Source organism: Doryrhamphus excisus, chromosome 7 (genome assembly GCF_030265055.1).
Source record: "Doryrhamphus excisus isolate RoL2022-K1 chromosome 7, RoL_Dexc_1.0, whole genome shotgun sequence".
Classification (NCBI taxonomy): domain Eukaryota; kingdom Metazoa; phylum Chordata; class Actinopteri; order Syngnathiformes; family Syngnathidae; genus Doryrhamphus; species Doryrhamphus excisus.
Genome location: NC_080472.1, coordinates 10,379,201 through 10,399,482, shown reverse-complemented (window position 1 = coordinate 10,399,482; position 20,282 = coordinate 10,379,201). Strand labels below are relative to the sequence as shown.

Below are 20,282 nucleotides of genomic sequence, written 5' to 3'. Positions count from 1 at the left end.
ATGTTTTGCCCAAAAGGAAATTCTAAGATACTCTCGCTAAATAAAATATCAAATTATTTAGGAGGGAAGTTAATAAAATTCTTGTACGGAGCATAAAAACTAACGTTCAATACATGAACTGACAAGAAGGCACACATTAAGGCGTTAACATGCAAAGGGGTGAGTTTTAATTGATTTACACATCTAGAACAGCAACGTATATGCAAGAAAATAAAGAGTAGCTCACTGGTGTACATACATGGAATAATTACAACACACAATTGACATGGTACATGAAGAATACAGTGTAAAAATCCAGATAGCACAATGGTCTTCAGCGTCAACCTTCTCCGTGCTTCCTTTGCCAAAAGCTTGGGTGCTCTTCGAGAAATAACATACACTGACCGTGTGAGGCCTCAGCCAAGGAAACACGTTTTTCCATGACAGCTGACACAAAGCTTCATCATTTTCATGTTTGTTCAGCACAAAACACTCCTACGAGTAAGCAACATACGGCGACAAAGCAAATGTGTGCAGGAATCGAGCAAAACTAAACAGATGTCGGAGGCCAAAGCTGTTCTGTGACATTAAGAGCACCTCCATTTCTTCTTGCCATGACAGCGAGAGGCTGCCGCATGTCAAACGTAGTCATGGCTCCAAAAGCAAAACACTTCAGCAACCGTGGTTATTACGGTATCCCTTTAAGGGACTATACTATAGATAGGATATACTTGGGAGGAACCCTATTGTTTGCGGTCCTCTACTGTCTATTTTGGGGTTAAGGACTAGATAAATCAACTTGACTTGACTAACATTGAGTCAAGACATTGTCCAAGTAGCTGGAAAGTGAGTAGCATGGCCATGGTCTGGGGTGCACAAGTGCTGCCAGTAGCTGCGGTTCATTGAGCGTAAGCATGAATTCCTGTAACCTACCTAGTGCTCATGTTCAAAGACTACATAGGACAGACTAGAACTGGCCTCTCTAGTACCATAGCTTCAGTCAGTCCTATCTAGTATGTGTAGAACAGCTCTAGGCAGATTAGATAGAAGCTGTGGTACTAGATAGGACAACTCTAGTCTGTCCTATCTAGTACCACAGCGTTGGACCTGGAGTCTGTTTACAGTGATGGCAATAAATAGGACAGTACTAGGTAGACTAAATAGGCCCAACATAGCACAGGATAACACTCAGTAGACTAGATAGGACAGGTTAGAGCTGTCCTGTTTAGTTCGCATGCTCAAAGGCAAATATGTAGTCTGTCCTATCTAGTCTTTTAGTATAAGCCAATGAAACCTGCCCAGGTGAGCCTTTCCATTCCCTGAGAATTCCCAAGTTTCATCTGTATAGTACTGGCCCTTGACCAGATAGGATAACAAACTGAGTACTGAGTTTCAGATACTGCATGACAGGATACATGGCCTCCATGACAAACGGGTCGTATGGTGACGCTTTTGGAGATTTACAGTCAAAAGTCAAACAGCTGGAGGATTACAAATGCAGATATATCATTTGTTGTGGTCATGGATGCTATATTCTCGTTCACAAATGTACATAACCGTTTTTTCCTCAAATAACGGCCGTCCATAACTGCCTCACCCTTCGTGGACACGGGCTCTATCGTCTTAGGAAGTATGAACAGATGCTTCCACTACATGGCTGGAGCTACGAGTAATTACCACAAGACAGCACCTAGAGTGCAGCTTAAAGTGCCGCAGCACAGCTTCCGAGCGTTCCACAGCAAAAGCACTGAAGACCGATCCAATGGCTGGGAAAAGCTCCGCGGCAAACACGTGGCCCAGAATATGCCGAGTGTTTGGACTGACATTATGCAATAGGAAGATTCCAAATAAGGAAGCAGGCAGCAACATAGACATGATACATTATTCCAGGTAGGACTATGTAGTATGTGAACAGTCCATACTCTATATGAACATATATAGAGTAGTAGTAACGCGCCATGCTGCTCCAGGGCCGCCAACACACAGTACCGTATAGACCCCCATACCCCCCATTTCCATAATGGGTATGTCTATTGTATTCATTCTTTTCATTTACACTGTGTCATAATGTCGTCTTGCATAAGGGCTGCCTTGTGGACTGCAGGGTCAGGTCTTGGGGTCACTATAGAGGTACAGGTGGTTGGGTATCAGGTGTCACTTTGAACACTGCTGAATGACAGTAGAAAACAACCCAAACATGATGAATCGGGGCTCATACGCCCCAGTAAGGTCGGCCATTTTGGCTCCCTGTTGAAGGGCGGTGAGGTTTGCAGGGGTGCCGGGCATTGGACGGGTGCACTCGGGAGCTGGCGCGGGTTGGACCCGGAGGGAGGGTGATGGTGTGATGTGCATATAAAAACTGTTGTTGTTCTCTTCTAGAAGAGTGGTGAATGGCACCAGATTAATGATGCTTACAAAAAGTGCTCAATGTTGCTAACTGATTAAAATTATTTTAACTTGCATGTATAATTTTAACCTTGTGGAAAATTGTTGTATGTCATTCTATGTTGTATGATCATAGCGATAGCGCTAAGAGCCATCTGTCATTCAGTAACACTTGGCGAAACACAATATCAGGGTGTCCAAAGGTGAAAAATGGGGTGAAATTAGTTAATTACATGAACTAATTACCAATGATAACACAAAAACCATGTCTTAAAGGGGACCTATGATGCTTTTCTGACCTATAAATGTAGTCAGAATTGTTGTATTCTGGTGTTAAACCATGCCAACGTTTCAGCTTGGTTTCAAAAGGCGTGGTAAAACTGCCCCTTTGTGATGTCACAGAGGCGTGGCTGTAAGCCTCGTGGCTGGCCTCCCCCCAAGCTCTGCTAAAAGTGGCGTTCAATCGTATTTAGGAATCACCAATCACAGCGGAGTGGGCGCTGGAATAGGTTCAGCAGATTCTGGAAGAGACAGAAAACTTTGTGTGCGGGTTATTTTGTGTAGCTGCTCTAAAGGACTCCACTACTCAATACAAAAGGTGCAAAATGAGAATGAAAATGTGGTAATTTGGAGGTAATTGTTACCTTTTTTATAAGGACTTAAAAGTGAATGAAAAATTGGAATTTCCATCCACTTTTTACTTGGTCCCATTTTAACCTTGTCATAATAACGGAAATTGTATGTTTTGGTTACACGGTGTATATGGAATAAAGACGTGTGTTATTGATGGGCATAATTGAAGGGCAGCTACAATAGGTCCCCTTCAAGTAGTTGCAGTTTTTATACATCATGGCCCATTATGCAAATCAGATGTCATCTTCACCCCACCCCTGAAAACCCACCACCAAAAATAGGTCCTGTGGGTCCCGACTTTATCTGTGTGTGTGTGTATACTCTCTCTCTATATATATATATATGCACATATATACTGTATATACACACATACACGTGTACCTACTGTATGTTTGTAGTATATATAGAAAATAGAGATGTCACAAAAATGAGTAGCCCTTACATTTCTTCCCATGCAACAACAGAGGAAACAACCCTTTGATACCATTAAAAGTAGTCAGTGTACAGCTGGATAACAGTGTCAGTGTACTGTCCCCAACACACAACCATTCATGTCTAAACCGCTGGTCCATCACCTTCATTTTTTAACACCGGTGCGGTGAAAGACATTTGCGCTTAAAAAGTAGAAAGTAGAGGAACATCAGCCAGCAAGCTAAAAAAAAACAGGCCGTCAATTCAACGTACTCTGGGTTCCTTGCCATGAAGTGCCAAGTTTGAGTGTGTTGGGAGAGATCCAAGGTGGAGCTTTAAGACCTACCGCTACAAGTCATGTGACACCAGGGAGAAAAAGAACGGGCTGATTGGGCGGGGATGCACTCGCTCTTGTTGCAGCGGTTCAGACATGCTTATGAGTTGACGTATTTGATCCAAGTGTTGTTTCCATGAGAAGCAGTGTACTCACTTTTGTGACATGCAGTATACACTTGCATACAAATGCACTGTGTACACACATCAATACATACTGTATATAGTACAGCACCATGCGTTTCCAGCGTGAAAGGTGCATGATGGGGCCTTTGGCTAATGCGGCCCTCAAAGCAACCCCTTTCTTGGCAATACCAGATCTAAGTGGGCTATACAGTAATTTACAACCTGATGCTATTGAGTGGAGCGGTTCTTTGCAAACCTTTCTTCCAGAGCACTTCATTGAAGCTCGGATGAGGCAGGAAGAAAGGAACCCAAGTCCTACAAGTCAAGCCGCTAACCACAAGGGACACACTGACGACATCGGAAAGGAAAGAGAAGCGGGATGAGGAGTGACCACTAGAACCAATCATCCACAACAAACGGAATATTTAAATAAACGACATAAACGTCTCTATTTCTTACTGCGCAAGCGTTTTGACTTTCGTAAAAGGTCTGAGCTCTTTCTGGTGCGCTTTAGGGATATCTCTCCCTCGCGTGGCGGTTCTCTGGCCGGCGAGGAGGCCTCCGCCCTGCTTCCTGCCAAGCCCATGGCAGCCAGGCTGGACGCAGAAGAAGACAGAGGAGTGTTGCTGGACGTGGAGGGGACAGATGTTCTGCTGGTGGATCCTCCCATGGCGGCGGCGTTACTGTCCATGAGTTCACGCAGTTTGTGCTCAAGCTCGGCAAGGCGGGCGTTCTGCTCGCCGATGACCTGCGTCTGCTCCAGCAGCTTCTGCTCTTGGTCCTGCAGCTGCTTCTGTTGCTCCAGCTGCTTGACACGGATCTCCTGCATCTCCCGCCGCAAGACCGTCACAGACGCACCGTTTACCTTCACTTGCTGCTGCACCTTGGTCATCTCCGAGCGTGATGGCGCGTTCTTGGCCAGCAGGGACATGGTGGTCAGGGAACTCGACGGACCGGCCACTGAAGACATTGAAAAACATACATCCTTAGTTTCATTTGATAAAAACATCATCAATGACATCAAGATTTCTGCGAGCCAAAGTCTTGATTCTAACAAATATGATTTTTTGCCACACTAAAATATTTATACCTAATGCAAGACACATCATAACACAGGAATAGACAGAGTAAACGCCAAGTCAAGTGAAAAAGCATAAGAAGATGTGTTATGACTGTCAATATTATAGTAACATCCTTTCACATGTTCAAGGGTACCATATTCATCCTTGAAGACAAGCATTCATCTCATCTAGTCTGAAGGTGCTGAAGGTGGGGAGGTTATAACTCCGTACAACTACATATTCCTCCGCAGCACGCATAAGTGGATCTGGAGCGGTTCACAAAGCAACACCATTAGGCCAACCCCAAACCCCAGGACCACCTGGTGCGGGTGGATGACCAGGAATCCAGAAACAATTCCCAGCATGGTGGTGGAATCCAAATATGGGAAAACAGAATTGAATGATCTGGCAAGAAGCAAAAGCAATGAGAAGATAACTACCAGGAGTAGAGCCAATCAGGCGGCTGCACAAGTCGGCTCCTGGTAGCTTTTTCTTCAGAATGGGAACAATCTTCTCATCAAAGTACTCCATCGCCATGGAGGAGATGTCTCTCAACTCTTGCAGAACCTCATGAGCTCTCTGTGGAGCTCTGGTGGAGTTGACGTATCGCAGCACACGGTAGATCTCATCTATGACCTGACAACAGAAGAGACAACAGTGCACGGCCTTCAGTGGGTGGCTTATGTGAGAAGGTGGCAGCTCACCTTTCCAGGGATGAAGCAGCAGAGGTTGGAGTCGACATATTTCATAAAGGTCATGTTGAGAAGAGAAAGGCGCGTCTCCACTGCAGCCAGAATGTCAGCATGACGAGCCAAAGAATGATTTCTACGTTCTGACTCTCGTCTGGAAAAAAGAAAAGAAAAACAAAGAAATACACTTGATCTGGTTTCAATCATTTTGTGGTGATGAACTTAGAATTTGAGAAAACTTCATTTGAGAAAACATAGCATTCAGAAGGTAAATGTTTCATTGCGGTACAGAGGCATACGTTGGTTGAATGGTACATAGTGAATGCACTGCCGATGTTAGCAATCCTTTCTTCACTCCCATCCCTGGTTACGGAAACTAGCTCCCAGGAAGTGGAACTCTTGCAGGGGAGGAGCTTGAGCTGGTGAACCAGAAGGTTCTGCTAAATTATACAGCTCAGCTCGCCCCCATGCAATCCTTGGACTCTGGAAGCGTTCATCTTGAAAGGGGCTGTCTCTCTCTGTCAGACACGTATGATGACGCGAGTACGGTGTGACCAGTGCAAGATGGCGCTCCCTGTGTGTGTGGCTTCAGCAGAAACGTTCTTAAAACCAGGTAAAATCGTTAATATCCTATTTTTTGTTAATATCTATAATCCGTCAGTCCACTAAGCAACTCAAAACAAGAGTGTACAACAAAACGTTCAATGTCCTTGTCAAAACCCACCTTTTTAAAACTGCTTTTAAAGTTTTTTATTTTGTGCGTAGATTGTTTTTAAATGTATGTAAAGTGTCTGAGTTGCTAGAAAAGTGCTATTCAAATAAAACGTATTATTATTATTAACCCTTAGATGCATAAGTGGGTCAAAAATGACCCGGCCAGGTTGTTTTCTTGAAATATCTTCGTAATGACAATTTTTCATCATTTCATATTCCAGGTATTCCTCAAAAAACATGTTTTTGCTATCATACCATTCACATTTTGAACTTACCTTTTATACATTTGAAAAATTTTTAGTTTTGTGTTACTACCCCAACCTTCTATAAGTGGGTCAAAAATGACCAGGTCAGGTTGTTTTCTTGAAATATCTTCATAATGACAATTTTTCATCATTTCATATTCCAGGTATTCCTCAAAAAACATGTTTTTGATATCATAACATTCACATTTTTAACTTACCTTTTATACATTTTAAGAAATTTTTGTTTTTGTGTTACTACCCCAACCTTCCATAAGTGAGTCAAAAATGACCCGGTCAGGTTGTTTTCTTGAAATATCTTCATAATGACAATTTTCATCATTTCATATTCCAGGGATTCCTCAAAAAACATGTTTTTGCTATCATAACATTCACATTTTTAACTTACCTTTTATACATTTTAAGAAATTTTAGTTTTTGTGTTACTACCCCAAGCTTCTATAAATACGCATGTATTTTCTATGGAATCCAATAGGAACCATTGATTCTTATGAACTTTGGCTGTCAGGAATAAATTAACTGTAGACCACACAGACTATATCAGAAGTGTCAGCCCTCAGGAAGATTATTTTACACAAAGTGCTAATACAACAAGTATTATCTTCATCTAATATTGTGTATGTGTTTTTCATGACTGTTAGTATTATAAACAAGTTAGCCTACTTTATAACTAGCTGGATAACATTACTATATGTATTGTTGGGCATTACTCTTTTGTTTACATATGCTGGATGAAATCATTCTTGTGTGGTCCTAAATATAATACTAAATATCAAACAAGTGATTATTCCTCACCAAAATGGCAAAATTGTCATAAAAAGGCATTGATTCTAGTATGGGTCATTTTTGAGCCACTTATGGAAGAGTGTAGGGTCCAGTCACTCGTGCATCTAAGGGTTAACTGAATTCTAATTGCATTTCATTCCTAAGTTGCTGCAGTGACACTCACCTGGGAAGTTGAGCCTTGACTTGCCTCTGACACATGCTGTGATACCGCTCCACCTTCAGGAAGCCCTGATTAAGAACCCGCTGGCAGATCATATCCATACGCTTGCATACCTGCAGGCCACAAAGCAGACAAACCACATGCATTGTCCTCTGCTATGACAATAACAGTCCCTTCGTCTGTATGTCTACATGGCATGGTGTCACGTGACAAAAGAAGCGCCTTAGCACTTTTGGTGCTCTATGCTATCCTGCTAGGTGTTAGCATGCTAACTGTTAGCATTGCAGCCATTGTCCTTACGTTAAATGGGATAGACCTACATTACATGCACATTTCTCTAAAAATCCCATAAGTGTTAAACTCCTTCAGGACATGTTGGCTATTTACTTTCACATTACGCACATGCCGATTTTATCCACATTTTCCTTGACCAAAATTCAAACATTACACAATTTGCACAGAATTTCAGCAAAGATTCAGCCCAAGCTTTCACCCGCTGTATCTTCAGAAATTACATCATGTAGTTCTGTCCTATCGTGTCTAATACGTCACAACAAGTCTCCTTAATAAGGACAACACGGCACTAAATAGCACACAAGTACATTCCTATTCTAGCTATGGAGTGACGGTTGTGCTATCATGTTGAGGCTATTAACGACACTAAGCCACAACCATCAAAGCCAACTCATATCCCCGCTTCACAAAAGGACTGCAAAGTGACCACAGGGCAGAAATAACATCTCCACCATGAGGTAAATACTTCCAGGAGGCTTTTTGTCCTTACCGAGCGCAGCAAACTGATTTCATCGTAAGACAAAAAATGGAGAATGGTCTCGATGGCCACGATAGGCAGTCCTAAAAGGGGGTTATTCTGGTGGGGCTGATCCAGTGACGGAGCGGCTTGTTTTGTTAACACAACGTCGGAATCCAAGGAACCGACACGGTTATCAATTCGCTCCAGGACGGCAGCCATTTTGATCGACCGAATGGGCGGAAGTGACGTCACCGAAGAGCCTCTTCATCTTCCTCTCCGCGGTCTTCCGCTTCCAGGCAGTCTAGGCGCCGCATTTGCTCCTTACCTTGGGCGACAGGGGCTATTGTACCCTTGTTATGTTTACCAACACGGCTTAACCATCCGGTGAGCTGGAGCCTATCCCAGCTGACGCTTAAATGAGGGAAAGCCAGAGAAAAAAACGTGCAAGCACAATAATAAACCAGAGAAAAATATCGATTATTGTCTTTTTTATGTTGTCTTTAATTTGTTAATTATGGACTGGCTCAGTAGCCAGCCCATAGACTGCTACTGCATATTGTTATTCCTTGTGGTGTTTACCAATTTTTATTATTCTTATATCTTAATCTTCCAAATACACACATGGGATGATGTAGGGAGGTTATAGGACAACCTTGGCACTTTCTAAACTTGAGGCTCTCTTGCTAGGTGCTAGCATGATAACTGTTAGCATGTTAGCATTTAAGCTAATTTACTCATGTTTAAAGGCAAATACACTAATGGCATGATGCAGGGAGGTTATAAGACAACCTTGGCAGTTTCTAAACTTCAGGCCCTCTTGCTAGGTGCGAGCAGAATAGCCGTTAGCATGTTAGCATTTAAGCTAATTTACTCATGTCTAAAGGATAATACACACATGGCATGATGTAGGGAGGTTACAGGACAACCCAGGCACTTTCTTAACTTGAGGCTCTCAGACTAGGTGCTAGCATGATGACTGTTAGCATGTTAGCATTTAAGCTAATTTACTCATGTGTAAAGGATAATACACACATGGCATGATTTAGGGAGGTTACAGGACAACCCAGGCACTTTCTTAACTTGAGGCTCTCTTGCTAGGTGCTAGCATGATGACTGTTAGCATGTTAGCATTTAAGCTAATTTACTCATGTCTAAAGGATAATACACACATGGCATGATTTAGGAAGGTTATAGGACAACCTTGGCACTTTCTAAACTTGAGGCTCTCTTGCTAGGTGCTAGCATGATAACTGTTAGCATGTTAGCATTTAAGCTAATTTACTCACGTTTAAAGGCAAATACACACATGGCATGATATAGGGAGGTTATAGGACAACCTTGGCACTTTCTAAACTTGAAACCCTCTTGCTAGGTGCTAACATGGTAGCCGTTAGCATGTTAGCATTTAAGCTAATTTACTCACGTTTAAAGGCAAATATACAAATGACATGATATGGGGAGGTTATAGGACAACCTTGGTAGTTTCTAAACTTGAGGCTGTCTTGCTAGGTGCTAGCATGTTAGCCGTTAGCATGTTAGCATTTAAGCTAATTTACTCATGTCTAAAGGCAAATACACACATGGCATGATGTAGGGATGTTATACAACCTTGGCACTTTCTAAACTTGGGACTCTCTTGCTAGGTGCTAGCATTATGACTGTTAGCATGTTAGTATTTAAGCTAATTTGCTCATGTTTAAAGGCAAATACACACATGCATGATGCAGGGACGTTATAGGACATCCTTGGCAGTTTCTAAACTTGAGGCTGTCTTGCTAGGTGCTAGCATGTTGGCCGTTAGCATGTTAGCATTTAAGCTAATTTACTCATGTCTAAAGGCAAATACACACATGGCATGATGTAGAGAGGTTATAGGACAACCTTGGCACTTTCTAAACTTGAGGTTCTTTTGCTAGGTGCTAGCATGATGACTGTTAGCATGTTAGCATTTAAGCTAATTTACTCATGTTTAAAGGCAAATACACCCATGGCATGATGCAGGGAGGTTATAGGACAACCTTGGCAGTTTCTAAACTTGAGGCCCTCTTGCTAGGTGCTAGCATGGTATCTGTTAGCATGTTAGCATTTAAGCTAATTTATTCATGTCTCAAGGATAATACACACATGGCATGATGTAGGGAGGTTATAGGACAACCTTGGCACTTTGTAAACTTGAAACCCTCTTGCTAGGTGCTAGCAAGATGACTGTTAGCATGTTAGCATTTTAGCTAATTTACTCATGTCTAAGGGCAAATACCCACATGGCATGATGTGGGGACACTGTAGGACTGCCCCAAACTTTTCAGGACCTGAGGCTGTTTTGCTAGGTGTTAGCTTGGTAGCCGTTAGCATGTTAGCTAATTTAATCACATTTAAAGGCAAATACACACTTGGCATGATGTGGGACACTGTAGGATTGCCCCAAACTTTTCAGGACCTGAGGCTGTTTTGCTAGGTGTTAGCATGGTAGCCGTTAGCATGTTAGCATTTAAGATAATTTACTCATGTCTAAAGGCAAATACACACATGGCATGATGTAGGGGGGTTATAGGACAACCTTGGCACTTTCTAAACTTGAGGCTCTCTTGCTAGGTGCTAGCATGATAACTGTTAGCATGTTAGCATTTAAGCTAATTTACTCATGTTTAAAGGCAAATACACTAATGGCATGATGCAGGGAGGTTTTAAGACAACCTTGGCAGTTTCTAAACTTCGGGCCCTCTTGCTAGGTGCTAGCAGAATAGCCGTTAGCATGTTAGCATTTAAGCTAATTTACTCATGTCTAAAGGATAATACACACATGGCATGATTTAGGGAGGTTACAGGACAACCCAGGCACTTTCTTAACTTGAGGCTCTCAGACTAGGTGCTAGCATGATGACTGTTAGCATGTTAGCATTTAAGCTAATTTACTCATGTCTAAAGGATAATACACACATGGCATGATTTAGGAAGGTTATAGGACAACCTTGGCACTTTCTAAAGTTGAGGCTCTCTTGCTATGTGCTAGCATGATAACTGTTAGCATGTTAGCATTTAAGCTAATTTACTCATGTTTAAAGGCAAGTACACACATGGCATGATATAGGGAGGTTATAGGACAACCTTGGCACTTTCTAAACTTGAAACCCTCTTGCTAGGTGCTAGCATGGTAGCCGTTAGCATGTTAGCATTTAAGCTAATTTACTCATGTCTAAAGGCAAATACACACATGGCATGATGTCGGGAGGTTATAGGACAACCTTGGCACTTTTTAAACTTGAGGCTCTCTTGCTAGGTGCTAGCATGATAACTGTTAGCATGTTAAGATTTAAGCTAATTTACTCATTAATAAAGGCTACTAAGCACATGTCATGATCTGGGGAGGTTATAGGACAACCTTGGCACTTTTTAAACTTGAGGCTCTCTTGCTAGGTGCTAGCATGATAACTGTTAGCATGTTAAGATTTAAGCTAATTTACTCATTAATAAAGGCTACTAAGCACATGTCATGATGTGGGGAGGTTATAGGACAACCTTGGTACTTTCTAAACTTGAGGCCCTCTTGCTAGGTGCGAGCATGATAACTGTTTGCATGTTAGCATTTTAGCTAATTTACTCATGTCTAAAGGAAAATACACACATGGCATGATGTGGGGACACTGTAGGACTGCCCCAAACGTTTCAGGACCTGAGGCTGTTTTGCTACATGTTAGCACGGTAGCCGTTAGCATGTTAGCATTTTCGCTAATTTACTCATGTTTAAAGGCAAATACACACTTGGCATGATATGGGGACACTATGGGACTGCATCAAACTTTTCCGTACTTGAGGCTTTCTTGCTCGGTGCTACCGCGGTAGCCGTTGGCGCACCGGGCCCGAGGTTCACAGCACAGGTGGCCAGTCCATCAAAATTTCTGCGGGAATTTTCTAGTCTTAATTCTAATTCTAAACCTCAGGCAAAAAAAGGCTATCTACTGACATATGTACCAACAACTGAACGACAGCTGTAGTTATATAGTTATTCCCTTTTACTCCATTGTTTGAGCAAAAATGAACTCAATAGTGCGAAATAAGTAAACAAATGTGATAAATGTAGATGTCAATAAAAAGCTTTAACTACATTCAATCGTCTAAATCATGACCATCACTGACTTGTCAACTAATCACCCACAGAAACAAACTAGCTTAAAGCTATATTGTGTGGGGACTCATATAATGTTCACTTCAAGGGGAACTACACTTTTTTTACATTTTGTCCATCATTCCCAATCCTTATATGAAACATGAACACATATTTCTTTCCCTTTTGTGTGTATTATAACATGAGAAAATGAGTAAATATGAGCTAGCTAATAATGCTGCCATTGGGATACAAGTATTGCCACTGTGAAGCCCTCTAAAACAAACCTCTACCAACATGATCAGGCATTAACACATACACTCATAAAACATATAATAGTTGCAGTCTCTTGCCCTATTTTCATGATGTAAAACACGAGCCAAACTTCTTTCCGAGGCGCATTGATACACATACTTATGCTAGTTCTGTCAACAACAGCAGCAGCCACAACACTTCTGATGTCCGCTCTCCTTGGGATGGCTGTGTCTTCCAGCACAAGCTGTGCGCTCCAGCCCTCAGGTGAAAAAGTCTTTGTAGGCAAAGATAATACAATAATACATATGCTACAATAATGATATCGCTATATATTAGTTAATATACAAGTCTGTTATGTCAATGGAACACTGTTGCTGTTTTTTAGTTTATTTAATGAGGGCTATATTATCAAAATAGGTATTCCCCATGACTTACGTTGTTAGCTAGCTCACATTCACTCGTGTTCTCGCACTTGAATGAGCAGAAAAGCTAAATAAATGTTTGTTCATGATTCCCATATGGATAGGGAATGATGGGAAAAGTATGAAATACGGTCTTTTGGGCTATCTCAGAGCAATTCATGGCGGAGTAGGACATGTCTACAAAGAATTGCCTCTGGTTTCTGCTCACCAATATGGCGGCCAAAGCAGTGCAGGGCGTACTACGGAAGTAGATGTCCTGAGTTGTGTCCTTCCTACAAACCCTTTGGCATCTCTTCACGTGCACAAGGAATGCAGCGTGGTGACGTCACACAGGCGGGGCGGCAAAGAGGAAGGCAGCAAAGGCCCACCATTTTAACACAAGTCAGAAGATTTTATTTGTTTTACTTTGCTCTGACCCAGTGTGAACACTAGCATTAAAGATGGGGAACCGGGTCGCCCGTGAGGACTACGAATGGGTTTATACCGACCAGCCGCACGCTGACAGAAGGAAGGAGATCTTGGGTGAGTTACTTATCTTTTAGCAACTTTGGCTCAACACATTACCTATTGGAGTACATACTACTACTCTATATACCGTCCATATACCGATGAATCGCACAATTGGTGCCGCCACAGAAGTGGACTTGTGGTGACGAGTGTTATGTAACGGTGATGTTACAATCCGGGTGCAGTGTCAAATGTTTCGTGTCGCTTTACATTGTTCACAGCATATACGTTTTAGGCAACAAACAAAACGGCCGGTGTCATTAAATTGTTTCAAAACAGCTTTTTAGAAAAAAAGTCAGCTATTACGAAGATCTTTGGTGTTATAAATGGTTTGCGTTTCCACTGCCACTAAAAGTTAATAGCACCACATAGTCGTACACTCAGATTTTGGTAATGGTTTAATTTCATTTAAACATGCATCAGATTCCAATTGAGTGCATCCCATAATCAGTTCCCAGTTCCACATATCCAAAAGGAGTAGGAAGAAGCAAAGCTTATTAAATCCTACCCCTTCATCTGGTACTTTTACAATTACTAACTGTTACATTTGTTCACTTCCTGCTTTCCATTATACAGTTTTTTTACGATGTGTGACCATACAATACATAATTTTGAGTAAAAAAATATCAAAATATTTCCGTTTGTGTCAAGTTTATTTATATAGCCCTTAATCGCAAAAGAGACTGAAAGGGCTTAAACCAGGGGTCTCAGACACACGGCCCGCGCAAGTTTGATATGGATGCTGTATGGTATCATGTACCCAGAAAAAATTATTACGTTTGATTAATGTTCATGTTAAAGGTTCAATAACTGTTAATAGTTATCCTCCCTATCCGTGTGGAAGTGGTAAGTTTTTGGCTATTTAAGTTTAAAGGAAATAACTTGAAGGCTACCGTTTAGGTGGCTAGCTCTCTAGTTTGCGAGTTAGCATGTGTCTCAAGACCCTGCAGTTGCGCAATATGTTGTAAATAAAAAGAGTATAAATGTGACTATAGTCGTGTTTTGTCATGTCTACAGGGCTCTAATAATGCTTTGTTCATTTTAATCTGAAAAAAAATCATTTGTCTACCCACCAACTATATGTGGTTTAAGTTTTTATTATTTGCCGTTTTATTATTATTATTATATTTATTTATTTCTGATTGATTTTCTTTATTCTTGATTTGTTTATTTTTCATCTTATTTTGTGTAGAAAAATAAAAATTAAGATATTTGAGAACAGTGGAATGAACCAGTGAGGCACCAGTAGACGATAGACGACATTCCCTGATCTGAACCCCTATCTGTTATTCACTTGCCAAACAGGCCAGTCAGTGATCATTTATATGTGTGCTAATAAAGCATACAAACAGTACATGTTAATATTACAGGAATTGGGCCCCCAATAAGACAAGAGTCATGCTCCCACCCATACGTGACAATACAAGTCAAACACACAGCATACGTGTACTACTGTTAGGAAGGCCACAATGTTAGCATGTTTATGTTTTTATGCTTCACTGATAATGTCTCCTTAAGTGGTGAGACTAGGCAGTCTTTGAACACACCATCGTTGTGTGCTGACAAGCAAAAGTGAAACTTGTGTGTATAGCATAGTTATAAATCCATCCAACACATACAGCTACCAAATAGAAGACAAACTTATACTTAGGGATTCAATCCGCATCGAACAACGGCAATTGAAGAGAGTAGTAGGAAAATTGCTCGGTAAGGAGCGTCTGTGTTAACTCATAGTCCTCCACGCGCATCACCTTTGTTTATGTTACGCGCTAACGATGCTCACGATCGTTGGTATATGACTGCGCCCGGGATGGATGTGTGTAGTTTGTTTAGATGCCAACAGATGGCAGCGCTGAGCGTTGTTACTTACAAGAATCAACAAGAAGTCCATGCAGCAAATTTAAAATCTTTGATTAATTGTCAAGCAGTTCACTGTTACCGTTCTCGGTGGGGTTGGGGAGAGTGTGACCTAACCCCTAACCGTAACCCTAACCCTGTCATTGTATGCAATTAGCAGATCAACAATTGTCATCATATCGTCAGCGCAGTGTCAAAGCATCGGTCTCCAGCGCAAGGCAGTTCTATCCATCGTTAGCGCACAAATCGATCGATTTGTGCGCTAACGATGGATCCATCTCGGGCGCAGCGCTATCAATCAATCACGCAGATCCATTGCTAGCGCGTAATATTTACGTTCTGGATGCCGGTAGACTCCGGTACTGTGGCGCTCTCAGAGACGACTTGAAGATCGGTGATAAAAATGTTGGCCAAAAGCTCTTGTGTGCACGCCGCCATCTTGCCCAAGTATAGGTTGTCTTTTAAAGACACACAGCATTTTTAATGATTTAATAACAAAACAAAAAGGACTCAGAATTTGTATCACAGTAGGCTATTTATAAGAAAAACAAAGATTTTACATAATGTATGCTCACCTGCAGCCGTGTGTACCACCTTGTGGTCAGAATGGTACAGTCTTGGTCACATGACATTTTCAGAGGATATAATGCTGATATTAGCAGTCAAATCGTGGAATTTCAAGGATTTTTTTTATGCATGTATCAATAATGCTGTTCTGGAACGGAGCTCTTGCCGATGTTGGTGTGTGTGTGGGGGGGGGGGGGGGGGTGGATAGGAAAAGGGGGCTTTTGATATAAGTACATCTATGTTGGCCTGTAGGTTTCTTGCTTGGGTTCTAATGTGGAAGATGTTGTCTGGCTTTACGATGAAGTCAGCTGCTTGCGCTATCTGGTATCTCGGTCACATGACATCGACCCCGTTCTTCTGACCTTTGAAATTCAGTTCAGCTTTGTCAACGCGATAAACTCGTGCGGTTGCAGTTTTTTCCCCACCTCGGGTCCAGGCCTCGCTCAGAGTTCCCGGCGTATGTCAGGTGTGCAGGTATGCAAAGAAAGTCAACAGCAGTCGGAATCCCATTTGGGATGGAAGCTTAAGGTTTGTGTACATGGTTGGAATGCCGAAACCTGACTCATTCTTCGCCTGCGGAGTTCTGTTTTAGCTCCCGGGTTTTTCCAAAATGTTTACAAACAATGGAGCAAGGTCCCGTTTGTGCGGATGACATTCCAGGGCGGCGTGTTCGTAGCACGGGGGCCAAAAATGCCATCGGAGGTTACACTAAGCCTTTTGTCTTAAGTCCGACGGGACTGACACAGCGCGGTCCCGACGTTCACCATCCATACTCGACAAGGGCCGCCCACCCATTAGAGACAAGGTCCTTCTGTCACAGTGTGAACTCATGTGTCTTTGTCCACCCACAGCTAAATATCCCCAAATCAAGTCCCTGATGGGTCCCGACCTGAGGCTGAAGTGGATCGTGTGCACCATGGTGGCTATCCAATTTCTAGCGTTCTATCTGGTGAAAGATTTGGATTGGAAATGGGTCCTTTTTTGGACGTACGCCTTCGGGAGCTGCATCAACCACTCAATGACCCTCGCCATCCACGAGATCTCCCACAACACGGCCTTTGGAAACAACAAAGCTTTGTGGAACCGATACTTTGCCATGTTTGCCAACCTCCCCATCGGCCTGCCCTACTCGGCCTCCTTCAAACGCTACCACTTGGACCATCACCGCTACCTGGGGGGAGACGGCGTGGACGTGGACATCCCCACCGCCTTTGAAGGCTGGTTCTTCTGCACCCGCTTTCGCAAGTTCATCTGGATTATTCTGCAGCCTCTGTTCTACGCCATTCGACCTCTTTGCATCAACCCCAAGCCCATCAGCCAGTTGGAGCTGACCAACGTTGTTCTCCAGCTGGCCTTTGACGTTCTGCTCTACCGGGTGTGGGGGGTCAAGCCTGTGGTGTACATGCTGGCCGGGTCCATGCTGGGGATGGGTCTCCACCCCATCTCCGGACACTTCATCGCCGAGCACTACATGTTCCTCAAGGGCCATGAAACCTACTCCTACTACGGTTCCCTCAATCTGCTCACCTTCAATGTGGGCTACCACAACGAACACCACGACTTTCCCAGCATTCCTGGACGAAGGCTGCCCATGGTTAGTATGCTTTCATCACCGACTCTAATGATGGCGGATATTACGTCATGATGCTGGCTGTGCATTTGGCAACCAAGCTAAAACCGGCCGACTAGTTTTAAGACCAACAGCTTTTAGAAGATGTTTCTGCCGAGCCTGTAGTGGAACACACTAGCATATGTTATTGAGCAAGGCAGCAACGACACACGCTTCCTTGTTCCACGACAACACCGTCTGCCGCCAACGATCAGCGACTGGTTCCTCAGCTAAATGTTTTTATCTTCCAGCTTCTTAAGTCACAGCGCTGTCCTTTTACAGATGAAATAACCCCGTATGAAGTCACATGACCATGGGAATTAACTAGCTACCCGTTCAGCAGGAGTCTTAGCTAGCCTTCCACGCCAGTTCTCGTACCAACGCCCTCATTGGGAAGCCATAATGGCAACATAGCTTCAGCTACTGAAAAAAAGATGCGTACGAAAGCTTCATTGTTCTGTAGTCAAGACCTCCAAGTAAAGGAGAAGCTCTAGGAGGTAAGAGTATAATATCCAAAAATACCACCTAAAATACTACATGTCCACAAATGTAGTAGGAAAACCATGGCAACAAAGATTTTACTGCATCTGGCCCTAAACCTGAGGTATGCACCGGTACCCAATCCTGGTCCTAAACCTGAGGTATGCACCGGTACCCAATCCTGGTCCTAAACCTGAGGCATGCACCAGTACCCAATCCTGGCCCCAAACCTGAGGTATGCACCGGTACCCAATCCTGGCCCCAAACCTGAGGTGTGCACCGGTAACAATCCTGGTCCTAACCCTGAGGTATGCACCGGTACCCAATCCTGGTCCTAAACCTGAGGTATGCACCAGTACCCAATGCTGGTCCTAAACCTGAGGTATGCACCGGTACCCAATCCTGGCCTTAAAAGAAGTATCTCCCAAACGGGCACCCAGCTGTGACCTAAAACCGAGGTACGTCCGGATGTGGACCTGAAAAAGCCACGTCTGTAGGAGCTAGCAAAGCTGGTGCTAATGCCGATAAACGGAAGTAGGCGTTGATCCGTGACCTTGGAATGACGTGTCAACATGTTGTTATCTTGCAGGTGAAACAAATAGCAGCAGAGTACTACGATGAGCTCCCTCAGTACACGTCCTGGGTCAAGGTCCTGTACGACTTCATCATGGACGACACGCTCAGCCCGTTCTCTCGGGTCAAGAGGAAGGTCAAAGGAGACGTCAAACTGGAGTAGTTTTTTTGGAAACAAGACTAACACTTGAACTCACGTGGTTGAAGATTTGAGTTTGGTCCCAAAGTACGCCGCTCCTTCTACTCTACCATGAATATGGAACATTGTTACGCTTTATGGCCTTGGTCTGGTACGCTGGTTAGGTCAAACTCATCAGGGCACAAATCACACCGCTAACTTTTGGTTGGGGGGTCGTGAAAAACATTTAGCAGTTTTGACTTTTTAATGAAAAACCCTGACTTTAGTTTCTACTCAATTGGGACACTTTAACCATAAACCATAACTCATCCTGACCCGACACGCCCTCATCATGAATCATCTATATCCATATTTCTGCTGCCAAAGGCACCCTTCTCTCTATTTGCCACTAACGAGTGATAACGGAATATGATCCATAAACGCATGGAATCACAGTCACGTGTAGAAGTTCACACTTATGCATCACATAGCGACTATGGTGCCTTCAAGGACCGCTCAACAAAGTGCGACATATCAACACTCAAGGAAGAAAGAAGCTTAAAAAATCCCCAAAAACAGTGGTATTCATATTTCACCTGTATTATGAACTATTTATAAATTATTCTTTTCTTAGTAAATAAATCTGAAGCTTCTTTGGATTAATCATTAGGCACCAAGAGTCAATTAATCTGAAGCTTCTTTGGATTAATCGTTAGGCCCCAAGAGTCAATTAATCTCAAGATTCTTTGGATTAATCGTTAGGCCCCAAGAGTCAATTAATCTGAAGCTTCTTTGGATTAATCGTTAGGCCTCAAGAGTCGATTAATCTGAAGCATTTGTGGATGAATGGGTCACCAATACCAAAGTCGTCAATACCTCATCGATCGATTGTTGCAGCGAACGCTGAAGTGCGATTGTGGGCGATCCAGCTAAGAATCTAATCTAACCCAAAAGTAGCCCGTGATCACATGATCACAGAGGATTTATTTACGTGAGCAGAAAGAAAGGTCACATTGGCGTTCCTTCTTCTCCTTCCTTGCCTTTTGAAATCTTTGCATCCAATATTTCACATTTATGAGTCCACCATGATGGAAAGGCTGAAGTCCCGCCTTTTTTCATTGGTGGTCTTCGTCCAAATGACTAAATACTTGTATCGATAAATGTATATTCCTACTCCCAATCAATCATGTCTGTACAGACTAAAACGGAATAAAATGATCAATTACAACTCATGAAATTATCGCTTACTGTTTTTTTGTTAGCTTGAATGCTTTACATGGACCTGATGTTTTACTTTATATGGAAATATAACAATATTCCTCCCTGGTTATGGAAACTTAAACGTGCAGGCAGCACTCGTGCCTCGTCCACCTTTTTGTTGTATCCATCTTTTCATCTGCACAATAATGGCATCAATTTAAAGTGAAATTCCTCAAGTCCGTACGGCGACCTGGTGGCTAGCATGTTGGTCACACAGGAGATCTGGAAGATTTGTGTT

General features: G+C 42.8%; 2 protein-coding genes across 2 annotated transcripts; one reads left to right on the top strand and one right to left on the bottom strand.

Annotated features, from left to right (window-relative positions):
* Window positions 1-144: 144 nt before the first annotated feature.
* fbxo28 (F-box protein 28) lies at window positions 145-8,590 on the bottom strand. The gene is made up of 5 exons (XM_058078429.1): window positions 8,325-8,590; window positions 7,544-7,653; window positions 5,633-5,771; window positions 5,369-5,564; window positions 145-4,827 (listed from the first exon to the last, which is right to left on the bottom strand). Exons 1-5 carry the CDS (start codon window positions 8,511-8,513, stop codon window positions 4,316-4,318), a joined length of 1,146 nt encoding a protein of 381 aa, XP_057934412.1. The 5' UTR covers window positions 8,514-8,590; the 3' UTR covers window positions 145-4,315.
* A 4,790-nt stretch (window positions 8,591-13,380) lies between these two features.
* Window positions 13,381-20,021, top strand: degs1 (delta(4)-desaturase, sphingolipid 1). Its single transcript, XM_058077476.1, has 3 exons — window positions 13,381-13,595; window positions 16,856-17,598; window positions 18,683-20,021. The coding sequence occupies exons 1-3, from the start codon at window positions 13,514-13,516 to the stop codon at window positions 18,827-18,829; spliced, it is 972 nt and encodes a 323-aa protein (XP_057933459.1). The 5' UTR covers window positions 13,381-13,513; the 3' UTR covers window positions 18,830-20,021.
* Window positions 20,022-20,282: the final 261 nt, after the last annotated feature.